The 19,641-nt window shown below is 34.8% G+C and overlaps 2 protein-coding genes across 4 annotated transcripts; one reads left to right on the forward strand and one right to left on the reverse strand.

Annotated features, from left to right (window-relative positions):
* Positions 1-642: 642 nt before the first annotated feature.
* Positions 643-4,187, reverse strand: LOC149546531 (uncharacterized). Its single transcript, XM_089794611.1, has 10 exons — positions 3,907-4,187; positions 3,698-3,820; positions 3,265-3,590; positions 2,957-3,099; positions 2,779-2,850; positions 2,307-2,665; positions 2,009-2,210; positions 1,611-1,911; positions 1,328-1,469; positions 643-1,221 (listed from the first exon to the last, which is right to left on the reverse strand). The coding sequence occupies exons 1-10, from the start codon at positions 4,012-4,014 to the stop codon at positions 910-912; spliced, it is 2,088 nt and encodes a 695-aa protein (XP_089650737.1). The 5' UTR covers positions 4,015-4,187; the 3' UTR covers positions 643-909.
* Positions 4,188-4,574: 387 nt separating this feature from the next.
* LOC149546532 (uncharacterized) lies at positions 4,575-8,225 on the forward strand. Of its 3 annotated transcripts, none has more exons than XM_089794612.1 (11): positions 4,575-4,638; positions 4,737-4,926; positions 5,010-5,132; positions 5,236-5,561; positions 5,718-5,860; positions 5,960-6,037; positions 6,126-6,472; positions 6,569-6,770; positions 6,948-7,248; positions 7,385-7,511; positions 7,629-8,225. In XM_089794612.1, exons 2-11 carry the CDS (start codon positions 4,777-4,779, stop codon positions 7,980-7,982), a joined length of 2,151 nt encoding a protein of 716 aa, XP_089650738.1. In that variant the 5' UTR covers positions 4,575-4,638; positions 4,737-4,776; the 3' UTR covers positions 7,983-8,225. The 3 variants fall into 3 exon arrangements, with proteins under 3 accessions (XP_089650738.1, XP_089650739.1, XP_089650740.1); XM_089794613.1 differs by having other exon boundaries at positions 4,576-4,638; positions 4,770-4,926; XM_089794614.1 differs by having other exon boundaries at positions 4,579-4,638; positions 6,126-6,409.
* Positions 8,226-19,641: the final 11,416 nt, after the last annotated feature.

Here is a 19,641-nt window from a genome sequence, read left to right on the forward strand (position 1 = left end):
AAATCATAAGCTATAATTCTTAAATCCGGTTTTCCCTCCAAAATGGTTTGGGATTTCAAAATTTTCGCCAAAATTCACTTAGCCATATCGGATATCATATTCAATATCCGATTTCAAATCTGATATCCGATTAGGCTTTGTATTTACCAAGCTTACCTGGTCAACCCAAAAGACATGTTTGAAGAGAGTTTTAGTGATACTTAGACTTCGGGTAGTCGTCTGACAATGTTATTTTTATTGAAATTGAATGAAACGAAAATAGTTTTTTAATATCGCTCTCGAGATTCCATCAATATAATTTCTATCAAATTCTGAGATCGATAAGTATTTATTAGTTAATTATCAATGAAGATTATTGTAAAGTGTTGATTGACATATTGATTGAAAAACAGCTATAATTTTCAAACGGTATAACATTTTTTAAATCTAAAAGTTGCGTCACATTCTATGCTTCGCCTAGTATAAGAAGAAAAAAAAATTTAAATTTGGTAAAATTTTCTATTAGTTAAGGTGGTAGACTTTTTTTTTTTTGAAAAAGTTTTGGTAAAAAATTCATATTTAATTATTTATTTGGAATAAAAATACCAAAAAATATGCGTCACATCCGGGCATGAGTCTACTTTTTATATCTATAAGTATATTAAAAAAATATTATCATTTGATTTTGATTAAGGTGGTCAGACATACACCTACTTTTTATTTTTGCTTTGAAATTTTTGTAGTACTACATTAAAATTCAAATTTTTGACCAATCAATTATTTTTTTCTCCTGATAAGGCCTAGTGGTTTAGAAACTACATTCAATTTCCTACAGATTATTTTCTTACAACTTTTTGATATAAAGTCTATAACCACTTTTTAAAATTATGTGTCAAGTTGACATAACCCTGATTTTCTGATTTTTCACTGTCACTTAAGATCATAATTTGGTACACCATGATTTTGCACATACACACCCCTCTCATCACTTGATTCTGAAAAGCGACCACTCCATAGAGTTGTGTGACTCCATGTTTGGGTGGGAACAGCAATATCTTCTTCTGATAAAAGCATTGCTAATGCTCGTGACGCTGATGGGCGTCTTTCAAATTCGTCTAGAGTACACACGAGACCTATTTTAACTGTTCTTATTATGCTGCTTGAATCAATTAAACCATCAGTCTTCAGTAATCGAGGGTCGATTAGCTCATGAAGTCGATCTTCCCCATGTAACTTCCACACCTGCGTTCACACATGACCAAACCATAAATTAAATCACTAAACTAGTTTGCCAAACCCTCTACAAACAAATATTGGTGGTAACGATATATGCCAGTTTAATTCTTACGTGCTCCCTGAGCATCAGGTCATCTGTGACATCGATACTGCGTTTGCCAGAGACGATTTCTAACACCGTGATTCCAAAGCTGTAAATGTCTGATTTCGTACTTAACAGACCACGTGCAATATACTCAGGAGCCAAGTAACCACTGTAGGGCCAAACGAGGTAAACAAATACATTAGTCAGCTGCCCAAAATTAAAACATTACTCTAGTTCCACTAAAATTGTCATACTGCTTAGACTAATCATTTTCGTAATTATGAAGGGTTGAAGGATAAGGCGATTTTACAATGTTCCAGCAACTCGAGTTTCTTCATGGCTAGAAAAATCAGTTGCGTCCTTCAGAAACGACAAACCGTTCGTCGAAACCACCATGTTGGAATGTTGAATGTGATCCGATTGCATTATTCGAGCAAGACCAAAATCACAAATCTTGGCGGTGAAATTCTCGTCCAGAAGAACGTTACCTGGTTTAATGTCTCTGTGCACTATACACACATCTGCACCCTCATGAAGATACGCGAGTGCCCTTGTTATGTCCATTATAATCTTGAGTCTTGTTGGCCAGTCAATAGTCATCTCATTTGACCCTGCATATGATGATTAAATTATTTATATATCGGAGGGAAGCCATCCAATGAGGGCTTAAAATTAGACAAAGTAAAGGAACGGCACTTTGGTACTTACGCCAAATGGTGTTACTCAAGTCTCGTGGGAAATAGTCGTAGACTAACATATTGCCTTCAAAGCAGTATCCCACGAGCTCAGCGATGTTTCGATGATGTAGCTTTGGTAGAGTCCTCAACTCGCGCATCCACGCTGGTTTTCCTAGTTGGCTGTTTTTGCTCATCATCTTTACTGCCACTCGTTTTCCATCAGACAGGATTCCCTGTAAAAGAGGAGAAGAAATCGTATTTACATATTAATTACTAATCACAGTTACTTGTAGACAATATTCAACAGTTTGATTTCAGAAGATACTTACGTAATACACATTCCCAAAACTACCACTCCCTAACGGTTTTGCAAAACCTTTTGTCGCCCTCCATAATTCGTCGCGTTTAAACTCGACTGGAAATTTTCGGATCTGCTTCACCAGAATTACTGATTCCATATTGACGGAATCTTTTCTGAACCCTTTTGTTCCCCTCTTCATTTCGTCGCGTTGGAACTCGATTGAAGGGTTTTGGAATCCAAATAATGTTGGAATCCGCTTTTTCAGAAGTCTACCCACCCCAAAAGTGCTACGTTGGGGCGTTTTGACTTGTTTGGGCTCATTTACCCCATTATAACTATCTTCTACTCTCTCAGAAGAAACAGAGTCAGACCCTGATCCTTCGACCTCTGTTTCATAGCACTCGTCAATCTCACTTGATTACATAAATTCAAAACTTCTGAATCATAAAATTGAATCGACGCGACAAAGTTAAGTAATCGAATTACTATTAGTGTCTTACCATCCGTATCTTTGGATTGCTGGGAGGGGTCTTGATCTATTATTGCAAGACAATTGTTCTCCTTGTTCCGACCTAGTTATGCCAAATCAACGCCTCACTTGTATTGGTAATCAATATTCAACTAATTGTAAATGTTAACAAAATGTGGGAAGATAAAAAATTGGAAGAAAACCGAAACCTGGAACATTATACGGCCGGTTAGAGATGGTAAGTGTCGTTAAGGTTAAATATTGCATCTGAAGCATAAGATCGGATTTCATAGAATCTACTTTCCCCCGAACATAGACAAGTTCATCGCGGATCTTCTTAGTCAACAGAAACCTTCGGAGTTACGGACAAATGTCACTAAAGCCTAAAAAAAATTCTTTCTTTTTATGTAGTGTATATTAAAGAATCTCAATCAACTAAATTAATGAAACAGAGCTATGCTCTGTAACTCCTAAGTGGGAAAGTTTATCGAAGAACGTATCGAAACGAACTACTTACTTGGATAATTTATTCGATGTGATAAAGGAACAACACAAAATTGCACCAGAAACTATCAATTTAGCAGCTTCACTCATACATTCTAAAATCTCTTTCTGCAAATCAGCACTGATACCTTTCATCTGTTTCAAGTATTTACCCAGTTTAAGCATAGCAATAAGAAGGTCTGTGCATTCTCTGTCATTTGCAGAAATGTTGTCGAATCTTTCCAAAACATTGGCTATCGCCAAAAGCCCCACTACAACCCAATGTGTATTCCCCAATCCTTTCAGTACATCTACCGCCACTGAATGTGCCTCGGTAGAAAGCTGGGATTTCAAGAATTTCTACATCAAAGAGCGAAAAATAAATGTCATTTAGAACATCAGAAGGAAATGACTGTACGTTGTTCCTGCTTCTAAACTACAAACAAATTCATCGAGACCAGAATTACCTGATCCGAGAACATTTTCGCGGCCTCTGAAATGCCATTAAACAATTTAGAAAAATCTGAAGCAACAGATTGCACTAAATCCCTTAGCTCTGTTCCACTCTCGATTATTTTGCGGCCCGAGCCCTATATGCAGTCCGTACAAAATTTAAATCCATTACAAACGAAATGGAAGACAATAAAAGCAGAAAAAGGAAACTAATTTTGTGCACCTGCCCCTGGTTAACTATAGCCTTCAAAACGTTATCGATGTAGCGTATAAGCAGATCGAGGGACAAGCTGGAAAGGCCAGTCGTGGTCGGAGTATGTGTGCGACTCATCTTGATGCGATTAGCGAGCTATCCCTCAATCAGGCCGGCAACATAAAAGAAGAAGAAAAATAGGAATCTAACAAATTGTCATCTTAGAGAAAAGATGTCTTAATGCAAAATTTGTGCAGGCCGTTCTAGCGATGCCGGGAAGCGAAATTTTGAGTCACGCGAATTGCCGCGTCTTGATCAAAACTCCGTTCCCGCATTAATAGATGGCGATTCTTCATAAAACCATCTTCTTCGTAGCATCAGAGAATACGCGTAGCATAGTGAGTTCTGCATCCTCGCGGAACTTTCCATAAGAAAACACACAAAAAAATCCACAGACTACGCGTTTTCCTTTCCATCATTCCTCTTTCGACTCTTCGACTCGGTTCTTTAATTTTTTATTCAAAAAGTAGAAAAATATATTTTCTTGATGAAAATTCAATGCGACATAATCCTTGTGGAATTGCTGTGATCTTTCTTATGGAAAGCTCTGCGAAGATGCAGAAGTCGCTATTATACGCGTCTTTCAATGATGTGGCGAAGTTGCTGGCTTTATGAAGAGCAAGCGGTTAGAAATGCAAGATCGGGCTTTTGAAGAAGCATGAATTCCCACATCTCTCAAAATTCAGTGGGTTATTGAAAAAGGTAAGCGCTACTGATATGTCCAGATCTGTAAGATGTTATATCCATTATCGTAGTATGGTATGCAATATCACTGATTTTTTATTTCTTTTTTACTCTAGGATTTCATCCTGATTGAGGGAACCTTTTTATAGCAACAAAATGACTAACTCCTCAACGAGTACCGCTCCGGATAACCAAATTCCATGTGCTGTTACACGCAAGCGTTCTTCTACGACTGGCCTCTCTAGCGCGTCCCTCAATCTCCTCATCCGTTGCATCGACAATGTTTTGTCTGCTCTCAACGACCAGGTACGGCGCATTTTCATCAATTCTCTGCTTTTACTTTCTGCCATTATTTGTAATGGAATTAAAATTTATAAGGATACCTACAGGGCTTGGGCTCCAAAGTAATTGACAGTAGAACAGAGTTAACGGATCTAGTGCAGCCAGTTGCCGCAGATTTTTCTAAATTCTTTGATGGTATTTCAGAGGGCGCGAAAATGTTCACGGATCAGGTAATCGGGATCTTGAAATATTGTGTTTGTTTAGAATCAAGAACAGTGTACAAATACTTCCTTCCAATGTTAACTGCTTTTATTTTTCCGCTGTTTGATGTAGAAATTCTCAAAGTCTCAACTTTCTACCGAGGCACATTCAATGGCGGTAGATGTATTGAAAGGATTGGGGAACGCACATTGGGTTGCAGTGGGGTTTTTGGCAATAGCTAATGTTTTAGAAAGATTCGACAACATCTCTGCAAATGACAGAGAATGCATCGACCTTCTTATTGCTATGCTTAAGCTGGGTAAATACTTGAAACAGATGAAAGATATCAGTGCTGATTTGCACAAAGAGATTTTAGAAGAAATGAGGGAAGCGGTTAAATTGATAGTTTCTGGTGCAATTTTGTGTTGTTCCTTCATCACATCGAATAAATTGTCCAAGTAAGGAGTTCGTTTCCTTATATTCTTTTGAGAAACTTTCCTCTTCAGATTCCAGAAGTAACAGAGCATAGCTCTGATGCGTTGACTTAATTGTAGTTTCCTGTTATTTCAGAAATATTTATACATTTTAATGACACTTGTTGGGTAACACTAAAGGTTCGTGTTAACAAAGAAGATCCGCGATGATCTTGTTTATGTTCGGGGCAAAGTTGACTCTATGAAAGCCGATCTGATGCTTCAAATGCAAGTTTTGACCGTGAACACATTTACCTTCTATCACGAGCAAAATAATGTTGCAGGTTCTGATCTTCTTGAAAATTTACATATTCCCACACTTATAGAAAGATAAAATAAATTGAATGTTGATCATACATATAATAGAGTTGTTAATTTGGCAGAACTAGGAGGGCATGAGGAGAATATTTGCCTTGATGCAACAGAACGAGACCCCTCTGATCAATCTAAAGATACAGAGAGTAAGATACTAATTCGATTCCCATCCTTGATTCCTTTGTCGATTCGATTCAATTTTGTCACTAAGAAGTTTTCAATTAATGTATGCAGGTGATAATGAGGAGAGTTGTGAAAAAGAGCTCGAAGGATCAGAGTCAGACACTAATTCTTCTCAGGCACAGGATAAAAATAATGGGGTAAATGAGTTCGAACAACTGGAAATGCCACCACGTAGCTCTCTCGGGCTTGGAAAATATCTTAGAAAAAAAATTCCGAATATATTTAAAAGGCAGTCTCAAAAACCAGAACTGTTCATGGAGGACATCCGGAACATCGAGGAGATTCAGGAGATCCAGAAGTACAAATCTCTAATTAATTTCAAACGCGATGAATTGGTAAAGGCAACTGCCAATTTTACTCTTAAAATAGGGAGCGGAGATTTTGGGACTGTTTACCGCGTAAGTTTCTTTTCAAATCGAACTGCCAAATATAGTCTTGAAACAATTCTAATTAGTTAATAATTTGTAAATACATATTTATGTTATCTTTTAAAGGGAATTCTGTCCGATGGAAGAGAAGTAGCAGTAAAGATCCTGAGAATAGAAGCTCGTCAAGGCGAAACAGAGTGGATAAGCGACCTGCAGATTCTGACAAAGCTACGCCATCGAAATATTGTGGAGCTCGTAGGATATTGCCACGAAGACATGATGTTTGTCTATGATTATTTCCCACGAAACCTGTCAACCGCCATTTTTGGTGAGTACCCACTGCAGTTCATTTAACTTGTCTGTTTTCAACGTTATTGGAGTATTTATCTCGAATACTTTAGTAGGTCTAGTGATAGATGCAGAAAAAAATTAGATTTTTCTTGACTGGTCAATAAGAGACTTGGTTTATATCGAATAATTTAATAGGTCTAGTGGTTATATGCAGATAAAAATGAGATTTTTCTTAACTGGTCGATAAGACAGAGGATTATATTGGACATAATAAGAGGACTTGCATATCTTCACGAAAGTGCACACGTCAGTATAGTACACAGAGGCATTAAACCCAATAACATTCTTCTGGATGAGAATTGGAAAGCCAAGATTTGTTATCTCGGCCTAGCTCGAATAATGCAACCGGATGACGCCCAATACGCCAACAAGGAGATTTCTGCAGATTGCAACTTGTTTCTAAAGGATTTAAATAAACATCCTGGCTACGTTACATCGGGTCCTCCTGGAACAGTGTAAATTCACCTGGTCCTTTCAGTCTTCGTAGGAACGAAAATGATTACTTTATGCACTGGCAAATTTTGGGGACGAGTAAAGTTATCATTTTGGCAGCTGACTAATGCATTTTCCTTTCCTTGTTTGGCTCTACAGCGGTTACCTAGATTCTGAGTATGATTTCACAGGCTGCCTGAATGCGAAATCAAACATTTACAGCTTTGGATTGACGCTCTTAAATGTCGTTTCAGGCAAAGGAGTTGTCGAATTAAAAAATCCGCTGGTACACTTTGAGCATTTTAAATTTATCCTTGCATACATTTTCAGTACAGCAGTATTTTGTCGGGGGTTCATCGAACTATTATAATGATTTATTTTATGGTTTGGTGTATGAATGCAGGCATGGGGGTTATATAAAGAGGACCGGCTTCATGAGTTAATAGACCCTCGATTGCTCATCACTGATAGTTTAAATTCAAGTAGCATACTAAGAGCAGTTAAAATAGCTCTTTGGTGCACTCAAAAAGAACCTGAAAGACGTCCATTAGCTTCCCGAGTATTAGCAATGTTTTTATCAGAAGAAGATATTCGGATTCCACTCCAAGGAATTGAATCCTATTCAGATTTTTGCCCGAGTCACAAAACTATGCTGGGTAGCGAGTGTTTAGACTCGAGTCACGCATTTGTGCCGAATGCTCAAAATTTTGCCACAGATCTGTCGAGTGGGCCGAGTTCTGACGATGACACAGACTGAGTTCTGACAAAGAGCCAGACACTGAAAAGGTCAACTACAGCTTTTAGAAAATAGTACAGTGTTAGTCTCTTTGCCACCAAAATTTCATTTCAAATTATGGATCCTTAGAAATTAGTGTCTCCATAATCCAACCCTTACTGTTGTACAGACAGATCTTTCCTATCAAGTTGTACCTCTCAAATTTAAAGAATACATGCATATATTTATAAAATATGATGAGCATTCATCATTTTTAAACTTAAATACTGTGATGAATGTACCAGTCTGTAATCGGATAAGATATTGTATTCAGACCTTGCTTATGGTTCTATTTGTTTGCATTTGTTTAACAACCTACATTCAAGGAGGTCAGTAAATCAATCTATCTATTCATAATTTTAAAAGTTATGATCTAACCTTGCAAATAAATTCAAAAATACTATGTTTGTAGAATTCAGTGTGAAAACAGTACTAATCAATATAGGAAAAAAAGGAGGAACCATTTTGAGACACTATTATAAGGAAATGTGATAGTTTATCATTTATTTATTGTTTAAATTATAAATTTACTTTCTTCATATCTTATCTCTAAAATTAGTTTGCTCTTTTCACAATTAAAATATACGGAATTGAAAGTTTTAGAAAAATCATTTCTTTTTATTGTACCCCATTCTAGCTGGAATGCAATGCAGTAATGCATTGTTTCTCAACATAATTGTATCCTTTCACACCATAATGACCCTAAATCGTAATCAATAAAGATATCTTTTACAACATTTCTCTCCATCTTTATTCTCTTATTTTGTATATGTACATTTGCTTACAAATTTTATGCATTGACAAATTTTTAATTCTAAATGGTAATTTATCAGTGAAATACCAAGTACATTTACTAAGAGCCAATTGTGCATTTTTAAAGTCAATTAAGAATGTTTACCCAATTTGTAAATCCTTATTATTAACTAAGATGGAGACTGCAAAGTTTTAAAATATGTAAGATTTTTTTATAACAAATCAATTTAATAAATTGGCCATCAATGAATTTCTCTCAATAGTTTTAGAACTGAACTCCTCTATCCCCTATTCGATATTGAAGTGCCTAACAAGTACCATTGACCTCATATTAAATCAATGGTTTGTTCTCATCCTGTGACATGGTACATCTTTCTTGGCAACAACAAAAATCTTCTTACCTCAAGCTTACAATGAATCACAAACAGGTCTTGAATTGGAAAACATTCATTCTGAGGACTTCAAATTGTTCACTTCGTTGGTTCTTTACAACATGTGTGGCCTACATATTAAAATTTTCGTAGTGACTACATCAACACACATGTTTATTAAACTTGGCACACTGACTACGTCAATAGTAAAGACATGAAAAATAGGGGAAAATTTGAGAAAAATAGGGCACTCATATTTTAAACACAAAAGTTACATAAACACAATAAGTTTTTATTGCTATTCTAGCACCAATTACATTATGTTAAGAGGTCGTTTCCTTTTACCTTAAGCAATTTCCATTATAACTTTTATAGAGCTCAGAGCTCTCATGCATAAACTATGACAGGTGTAGCAAAATATAGAATCAACCATAACAGGACTCTCAATATGCAAATCTAGAGTGCATTATTCATATAACTCGTCTAAACTGATAGTCATGTTTGAACTACATTTAGAAACCAAAATTATGCATCACTGTATTGGTAATTTGATGCATGATAATTCTATGAATCAGTTGACACAATATCAATTATCTACAAACAGTACAGATGGTGGATTGGCAGTCTATACAAATTGCATTAAGAGGTTGGGACTATTATTGTTCTAGAAAGATTTGGTAATATTCTATTAATGATGGTGACTTATAAACTACCAAATGTGATGATGGACACAAGTGAATTTCTAAAGCAACTAAAAATATGAATGAAAATACCTGCATAGAAATCTCAAAACAAAAAAAAATGAGAACAGGTATAGCATGAGATCTATGTATTATTATGGCAAGAGGCGTCTACATTGGCAACATGGAATTTGTCTATATTTTAATTCCCCATTTTTAAAGTTAATGTTTGCAGTGGCAGTAGAAATGTAAGAAGCAAAAAGTTTATGAATTCATATTTGAATGTTGAGGATATGAAGAGCTTGAGGCACTTTTTAATGTGTTAGCAATATTATTCAAAACATGAGTTTGTGAATGTGTTGGCATACTAATTCAAGACGCGAGTTTTACACCGTGAGATAGAAGGCATTGGGTTGTTGTTGGGTGTTTGGCGATCACCAATGTTTTAAAAAGATTCAACAACATTTCTGCAAATGACAGAGAATGCATAAACCTTAAACCTATGCTTAAATTCATTAAATAGTTGAAACAGATGAAAGATGTAAATGCTGATTTGCAGAACAAGGTTTTAGATTGTATGGACGAAGTAGCTAAATTGATAGGTTCTGGGGTGATTTTGTGTTGTTCCTTTATCACATCAAATAAACTATCCAAGTAAGTAGTTCTTTCCATACATTCTTTGAAGAAGCTTCCTGCTCAGAAGTTACAGAGCATAGCTCTATTTCTCGGACTTGGTTAACAGTAGATTCTTTATACACTAAATAAAAAGAATGAAATAATTTAATACTTTAATGACATTTGTTCGGTAACTCTGAATGTTCCTACTGACAAAGAAGATCTGCGATGAACTTAATCATGCTCGAGGAAAAGTAGATTCTATGAAAGCGGATCAGATGCTTCAGATGAAGTTCTGGCCATTACAAAATTTACCTCCTGTCATTGTATAATATAATGATACATGTTTCTATTTTCTTTTTAATTTCTATCGATTTATTAGTCCTTGCCCATAAGGTAGGAGACTATAGTTTTCATCTTCTTCTTTCCAATTAATCTGTCTCGAAAATAGTGCAGATAAATATTTAAGATATGATCTTGTTCATTTAATTATATTAAATAAATTTTTATTATGTTATTCTTAATTTTTGATTGGCCAAAGTTATTTTTCCCAGCGATCTTTTAATTTTAACAATCAACAAATTCTATAAATATTGCATGTTGTTCCAGATGGCATTGACAAAATCATTCATGTGTAGAGTTTGTGCTCCACATTTGGCATAGACATAGAGACAGGTGGAATTAATAGAGCACTGCTCTGATGCAAAGATATACTGTGATATTAAAAGAACCTAATACAGACTAAGGAAGATTGAAGTGTTCTGTTTTCTTTTTGAGTTTCTGATGTTGTAGATTCCATGGTGAGTCGAATGAGACTATGTGAGATTTATTGTGATTGAGGAGAACTTGCGGAAAATTGGTGAGGACTTTGCATTTTTTGGGCATTCAAATTGAGTGACAGGGTTTGATCCGTTATAATAAAAAGCCGAAACAGTCAAAGAGTGTTTTTCCAGAGTAGCGATGGAGGCAGAAAATGAGCAGGTTAGTATACGGTCGGAATCATATTTTTAACTTTCTTAAGTTGGTGTATTTCTGAACATTTGAATCTTGCAGCCTTCGATGTAACTCAATAGGTGTCATGACTCAAATTTCGACATGTTTTTTTTCAGACTTATTATGTGATTGACCTTTTGACTAAGACTATGTGTGACTCGACTTGAGTCGGATACCTTATAGATTTTGATTAGAATTTTATCATATATGTTATTAGATGGTAATGTTAATTTTATAAGATTTATCATTATATATGCTTTCTATTATATGTTGTATTGAAGATACATTCATGTTTGACATGCAGGTCGACATAGTTTTGGCAAAAGATGTTATGTTCATATGAGTCATTTCTAGCATTTATACTTTGTTTTGTATATTGTATTGACATGTGATCAATTTTCGGTGTTATCAAGTGTATTTAGAGAAGATGATGATATATATAATAATGATTGTGTTTCCAATCATTCTCGACTATTTGTCGATATGTATAGATTTTCCATCTGAGAAAATGGATATTGAATTATATATTTATGTGAATAAAATTGACGCTTGACTTTTCATTTTTCATATATTTTCTGCATCTTGAGGTTGTTTTCTTATGTGGCAATTGTTTTGGATTTTGGACTTTACAATAGGAGTGATGAAACATCAAATGTTTGTCATCTAACTATAAATAGATAAAAATAAAATTTCCATGGAGCAGAGATTAAATTTTTCTTTGGAAAGGAATCAAAATTTGGTCAGAAATATATTATATAAGGTTGGTACATAGGATTTTATTTTTCTCTTTGGAGTATGTCTGTAGACAATTGCCCTATCTTGCTTTCAAACATCTGAGTTTAAAATGATTACTTCTGAGAATGCTTAATCATCTTATCTTCTTAAACCTGAATATTTATGTTGATTTTTAATCATCTTATCTTCTTATCCTTGCATATTTATGTTGATGTTTGTCTCATGAACTAATTTGTGGCTTTGAGATTTGTGTTGTATCTATTCTAGTGTACTGCCTACAATCTTTGAAAGCTTTAAATAAAATTTAAGTATTCGTTGCAAGTTTTGATCGTAAAACTGATCCTTAAAATGTTAACCATGTGTTATTTAGGGCACCGACTACAGTGCAACATATTTGCACCAGGCCGATGTCATTCTCCATATGCATAATCATAGTCATAGACATAATCCTGTTAAATCACCTTGCTAAATGCATTCAAATATTGTCAGAACATAAAGTGTATAGTATAGATTGTTTCAGCCATTAATATAATTCAAATTTTAAAATGTTTCTTTGTCTGGTATGTAACTTATTTTTAGTTAAATTGAAGATTTTAAAAGTATGTTTTCTTTCATTATATTTCAGATAATATAATTTTACGATTTTAATATCAATATATTATTATTATTTTATTATCATTTAATATTATTTTTTGAATTGAATAATTTGAAAGAATATATGAATAATTTAAATATCTTTAAGTATATATGAATAATTTAATTATTTTTAAGTTTTTTTTATTGATTTATTTATTTTGTTCATTCAATTGTATTTCAATTGTAGTTGAGTTAACCTATAACTCTTGGATAATTTACCTTAAGAATAAGATATTAAAAAAAAAACGTATTATATATTTAATAAAACTATCATTAATTTTGACACTATCATATAATAAAAATATTTATAAATGATTTATAAATCTATAATCTTGTAAATAATTAAATATTTATTTAAAGAAAACTAACAAAATTAAATTTAATTAATTCCAATTTCAATTCAGTAGAAAAATAAAAAAATAAAGTAAATTTTACGGAATAATTTTTCTCTTTGATTTTATTATTAATATGTAAAATGAAAACTTTATTTTCACCTCATTTTTTTACTATTGGCTTGCACATTTGTATCATTTTTTTACTATTGGCTTGCACATTTGTAATATTTAGTTCCTTTTAAAACAATTTTTTCTCTTTTTTCATTGATTTTTCATATTTTTGTCATGATTTTTTAATTTTTAATTTTTCATTAAAACTTTAAAAAAATTTATTATGTAATTAATAATAAATAAGACAAAAACAATATATCCTTGTAGATTTCTAGAGTTCTTTAAAAAATAAAATTTAATGTTCTAAAAAGTTAGGATTTTATCTTACAATTTTATTTTAAGACAACTTTTTATTTAGATATTTGAAATCCTACCTTTTTAGAAGATTCAAAATAGACATTTAAAAACCTTTAGAAATATACAAAGATATATTGCTTTTGGCTTATTTTTCACTGGTTACATTTTTTTTTTCTAAATTTTTAAATAGAAACTTTAAAATGAAATAAAGTTGTGAGATATTTTTTGAATTTCTAAATGGAGCGATTGGATTTAGTAGCAATAATTTTGAAGGATTTCCATACTTTAGAACTCTAGTATGTATAAGGTACTCTCAATGCTCATGTACTTTTGAAATTCTTGCTATAAAAAATGCACATTAGTTATACCATTTTGTTTAGAAGTGAAATGAAAATTAGGAGCATGAATGTTGTGAAAAAGTTTATACAAAAATTTTAATTTATTTTAAAGCTAAGTTCATGTAATTTTAAATTAGATTTGACATTAGTCTAGCTCTTCTTTAATTTGAATAATTAAATATAATCTAGTTATCATTAATACAATCTATTATACAATTTAAACTTAGAAATTATGAAAATATAATTTTCAATTTTAAAATCATCTAAAAATAAATATGATATAATTTTTTTTAAATAAATTCATTTACAATTATAGAAATTATAAATTTATCTAATTAATAGAATATATTAAATTAATATAATTTAATTTTGAAATTGCTATATTAAATACTATTGGTAATATTTGATTTCCCATTAACACAACTCACTAATTGTTCTTTTTTTTAAATTACAAATTAATCTTTAAATCAATAACCTACACTACAACTCGTTAACTTTACCCTACCTATTAATATGACTCCATTCATACCATACGTTAATTGCACCTAATGTTGATTGCACATGATTCAAATTGAATGATGTACATGCCTATGTATGGATACGGGGATGACATCCGGCTAGTGCAAATATGTTGCATCGTAGCCAGTGTCGTTATTTAGGGGTCTCCATCCCTACTCAAATTCACTTACTAGTGCAATGAATAGGGTCGTGAATAATAATTAAGGAAGTTAATTTGGTAAATAAATTGTTATAGTTTCTTTGATCAGATTTATTTTATTATTATTTGATACATTTTCTTCACAATCAAGCAACTTAAAATATAAGAAGATTTCAATGTATTAACGTAAGAAAAGATATGTTTTTGAAAAAAATTATTAAAAATATTTGTTTTACTTTTCATAAGTAATTCTTTTAAAACATTTGAACCCCATATCATATGAAATGAATTTATTATATGAAATTTCTATTTCTATTTCTATTTTTAATATCTTCTCATTTATTAAATAAAAAATTAATTTATTAAAATAAAACTATAAAGAGAATCTAATTAACTCTATTATTTGTTTGGATCAAGTACTATTGAGTTTCAAGCCACATAACATATTAAATTAATTCATTAACTTATGTTATTTTACTTTTTAATGTATTATTTACTTTTTCTATTCTTAAATAATGATATTTAATATATTTTTAAAAAGTTGTAATAAAAAATATGATGTCTAATCTAATTAGTCGAATGACTAATGTTAAAAAGTAAGCCTTCTAATCACATTTGTTGTTGATCGATGTTGAAAGAACTTGGAGAAACAAGACTCTAGTCACATTTGTTGCTAATTGATTTTGAAACAACTTGGAGAAACAAGACCTCTCCATGAGAAACCAATATGAAAAGATAAGCTAAAAAATAGGAATTGAAAAGAACTCAAAATGTAAAAGACATATATGTTTTTCATGGATTGTTTTCTTTTACTTTGTGCTTTTTTAATTGCCAATCCTTTGTTTAAAACACAATTCACCTGTTAACCCTTAACTAGTTTATGTTCTTGTTGGCTCAATTTCACATGTTGTGTTTGACTTTGTTTCAAATTTTGACAATTTAATTTTGCATGAATGTCTTTGTATATTTATACTACAATTTTCTTAGCTTTGTCAACAATATCTTCAACTGTCATAGTTAATGAATTTTAGGTTTTGTATTGTGCATAGCATTATAGACCCTTTAGAAGTTCGTGAATTAATAAAATTTCTAGTGAATGATCTATTAATGTACAAATATGAAATAACAATTAACATGACACATACTCAAAGCATTGTTTGTGAGCTTGATGAAGAAATTATGCATTATCGAAAATGTGTATGTATTACATTTTATACATGTGATCTTCAATCTAGCACATTGTGATTTAAATTTCAGCTTAGATAGCTCTTATCCTTTATTAAAAAAATTGTCCTTCTAGTTTGTTGAATCTATAAACATTACTATTTTGATATTTAGATGCAAAAATCTATTTTCATATTTCCATTGTTAAAAGTAGAAAACCTACTTTTAAATATTATTTTGAAAAAAAAGTTGACTATCAATGATTTGTGTAAATTGAGCCCTTCTATCTTACATCTTGCAAATAAATATTTGCATAAATGTGTATGCACCTGAGGCAGGGACTTAAGCTCGAATAGAGCTCTTGTTAGAAATCGGGTTTCAATAATATTTTTAGATGGTTTAAACATGATATATTAAGATTTGATTCTTGATTTAAAAGTGTAAAATGTGATGAATTGAAGAGGGCAACAAAAGAGGGTGAGTGCACCAAGTTGTGGTGCCAAAAGGGGGGTGTAAGTGGACACCTTTTTTCTGAAATTAACAATTTCTGAATTTCAACAAGAATTTGAAGATAGTTACACTTAAAATTTTAAGATATGAAAAAAAAAAAAAGTAGTAGTCCTTTGAATCTAGTTTCTAAACTACTTTTTTCTTTCAACATGGGTTAGTTTTAGGTCCTCAAAAAAGGGGGGCCACAGAAAGTGGTACTCTTTATTCAGTAAAAGCATAACACAGTACAAAGTGTGGCCCCCCTAAATTTTAACTTTTTTTTTTTGAAATTCTTTAATCACTCTAGTCAAAAGTTACCTAACACTATGTAGTTTATCTTAGATTTTTCGGGTAATTTTATAATGTGTATTTTTTTAATGAATTTTTTAATTGGACACATCCCAAAAATGTGAAATATATGTGTGCTTGTCCTAGAAATGATTGAAAACTAATCTAAAATGAAAACTTCTTTTTTTTCAAAGTGTGTAGAATGGAGTCTAGTTTCTAAAAAACTAAGTTGTTGCAAAATTTGATGAATGAGCTAAAATCTATAGCTGAATTAGTACATGTTGGTTTTTGACAAAAAATGGACATACATTCAAAATAAATTGTAGTTGAAAAGCTTGAAATAGTTCAAATAACAGATAAATTATGTGATTATATAGCTAATACAGAGACCTACAATGTCATGTAATCTAATTTTATCAATGCTCAACCATAAGGAAACTTGAAGGAGAGCAAATGAGAAAAATCAATCATTTTTTGTATGTTTGCAGCAAAACACATCTCAGACTAGTTTAGAGATTCCAAACCTTTGGGTTGGATCCCCAAGGAAAAACCAAGCCTTAGGCTTGGTAGAATGCAAAGCTTTGAATAAAATGCACACACTATTTAAGGCTTTTTAAAATTTGGGTCTTAATAGCATGTGTGCCCTTTAGTGTGCACGCACTATTCAGACCTAAATTTCAATAGAGAGGGTAGAGAATGAGAGAGATTAGAAGATGGGAAGAGAGTAGGAGGTGGGATGGGGAGAGAGTGAGGGAGGGAGAAATAGAGAGAGAGAGTAGTGAATCAGAGAAGGTGGGATAGGGAGAGAGGGACGAAGAGAGAGAAAGAGAGAATAGGGGATGGTTGTGTGTGTGTGTGTGTGTGTGTGTGTGTGTGTGTGTGAGAGAGAGAGAGAGAGAGAGAGAGAGAGAGAGAGGGATGGGAGTGAGAGAGAGAGAGAGAGAGTAGGGGATGGGAGAGAGAGAGTAGGGGGTGGCAAAGAGAGAGTAAGAGATGGGAGAGAGTGTGTGTGAGAGAGAGAATAGGGGGTGATAGAGAGAGAAGGTAGGGGATGGGAGAGAGAGTAGAGAGGGAGAGAGAGAGAGAGAGAGAGAGTAGGGGGTGGAAGAGAGAGTAGGGGATGGGAGAGAGAGAGTGAGAGTAGGTAGTGGGAGAGGGAGTGGCAAAGGGAGAGAGAGAGAGAGAGAGAGAGAGAGAGAGAGAGAGAGAGAGTAGGGGATGAGAGATAGAGAGTGAGAGAGAAAGTAGGGGATGTGAGAGAGAGTAGGCAATGGGAGAGGGAGAGTGAGAGAGAGTAGGTGGTGGGAGAGGGAGTGGAAGAGCGAGAGAAAGAAAGGGGGGATGCAAGTGTGTGTGTGTGTGTAAGAGAGAGTAGGGGATGGTAGAGAGAGAGTAGGTGGTGGAGAGAGAGAGAGAGAGAGAGAGAGAGAGAGAGAGAGAGAGAGAGAGAGAGAGAGAGAGAAGAGGGGATGAGAGTGTGTGTGTGTGAGTGAGAGAGAGTAGGGATGGGAGAGGAGAGAGAGAGGGAGGATGAGAGTGTGTGTGAAAGAGAGAGAGTAGGGGATGGAGAGAGAGCGAGAGAGAGAGAGAGAGCGGGAGAGAGAGTAGGTGGTGGGAGAGGGAGAGGGGGATGGGAGTGAGTATAAGAGAGAGAGAGTAGGGGGTGGTAGAGAGATTATAGGATGGGAGAGAGATAGTGCAAGTAGGGGATGGGAGAGAGAGAGTAGGAGATGGGAGAGAGAGAGAGTAGGCAGTGGGAGAGGGAGTGGGAGAGAGAAAGTGAGTGAGAGCAAGACTAGGTAGTGGGAGAAGGAGTGGGAGAGGGAGAGTGAGAGAGAGAGTAAGTGATGGGAGAGAGTGAGAGAGAGTAGTGGATGGGAGAGGGAGATAGATAGAGAAAGAGTAGCCCAAGAGAGATAGAGTAGGGGATCGGAGAGGAGAGAGAGAGCAAGAGAAAGAATAGATTGAGAGAGAGATTAGGGGATGGGAGAGGTCCAAAAAATGAGAGAGAGTAGGTGGTGGGAGAGGGATTGGGAGAGGGAGAGCAAGAGAGAGAGAGAGAGTGAGAGAGAGAGAGAGAGTAGGGGACAAGAGAGGGGAGAGAGAGAGAGAGAGAGAGAGAGAGAGAGTAGGGGATAGAGTGTGAGATAGAGTAGGTGGTGGGAGAGGGAGTGGGAGAGGGAGAGAGGGAGAGAGAGAGAGGGGGGATGGGAGTGTGTGTAAGAGAGAGAGTAGGGGATGGGAGAGAGAGTGTGAGAGAAAGTAGGGGATGGGAGAGAGAGGGTGAGAGAGAGAGTAGGAGGTGCGAGAGGGAGAGAGAGAGGGGGGATGGGAGTGTGTGTAAGAGAGAGATAGTAGGAGATGGGAGAGAGAGCATGAGAGAGAGTAGGGGTGGAAGAGAGAGAGTATGGGATGAGAGAGAGAGTGAGAGTAGGGGATGGGAGAGAGAGTAGAGAGGGAGAGAATGAGAGTGAGAGAGAGTAGGGGATGGGAGAGAGAGTGAGAGAGAGTAGGTAGTGGGAGACAGAGAGAAACTGAGAGAGAGTAGGTGGTGGGAGAGGGAGAGCGAGAGAGAGAGAGAGAGAGAGAGAGAGAGAGAGAGAGAGAGAGAGAGAGAGAGAGAGAGAGAGTAGGGGATGGGAGAGAGAGTGTGTGAGAGAGAGTAGGTGGTGGTAGAGGGAGTAGGAGAGGGAGATAGATAGAGAGAATAGCCTAAGAAAGAGAGTAGGGGATGGGAGAGGAGAGAGATTAGGGGATGGGAGAGGAAAGAGCAAGAGAGAGTAGGGGATAGGAGAGAGAGTGAGAGAGAGTAGGTGGTGGGAGAGTGAGTGAGAGAGAGAGTAGGTAGTGGGAGAGGGAGAGGGAGAGCGAGAGAGAGAGAGTAAGGAATGGGAGAGAGAGAGAGAGAGAGACAGAGAGAGAGAGAGAGAGACAGAGAGAGAGAGTAGGCAGTGGGAGAGGGAGATAGATAGAGAGAGAGTAGCCCAAGAGAGAGAGATTAGGGGATGGGAGAGGAGAGAGAGATAGCAAGAGAGAGTAGGGGATGGGAGAGAGAGTGAGAGAGAGTAGGTAGTGGGAGAGGGAGCATGAGTGAGAGAGAGTAGGTGGTGGGAGAGGGAGAGCGAGAGAGAAATATAGTAGGCGATGGGAGAGAGAGTGAGAGAGAAAGAGAGAGTAG

Source organism: Cupressus sempervirens, chromosome 7 (genome assembly GCF_028749045.1).
Source record: "Cupressus sempervirens isolate cs-2001-9-10 chromosome 7, ASM2874904v1, whole genome shotgun sequence".
Taxonomy (NCBI): Eukaryota; Viridiplantae; Streptophyta; class Pinopsida; order Cupressales; family Cupressaceae; genus Cupressus; species Cupressus sempervirens.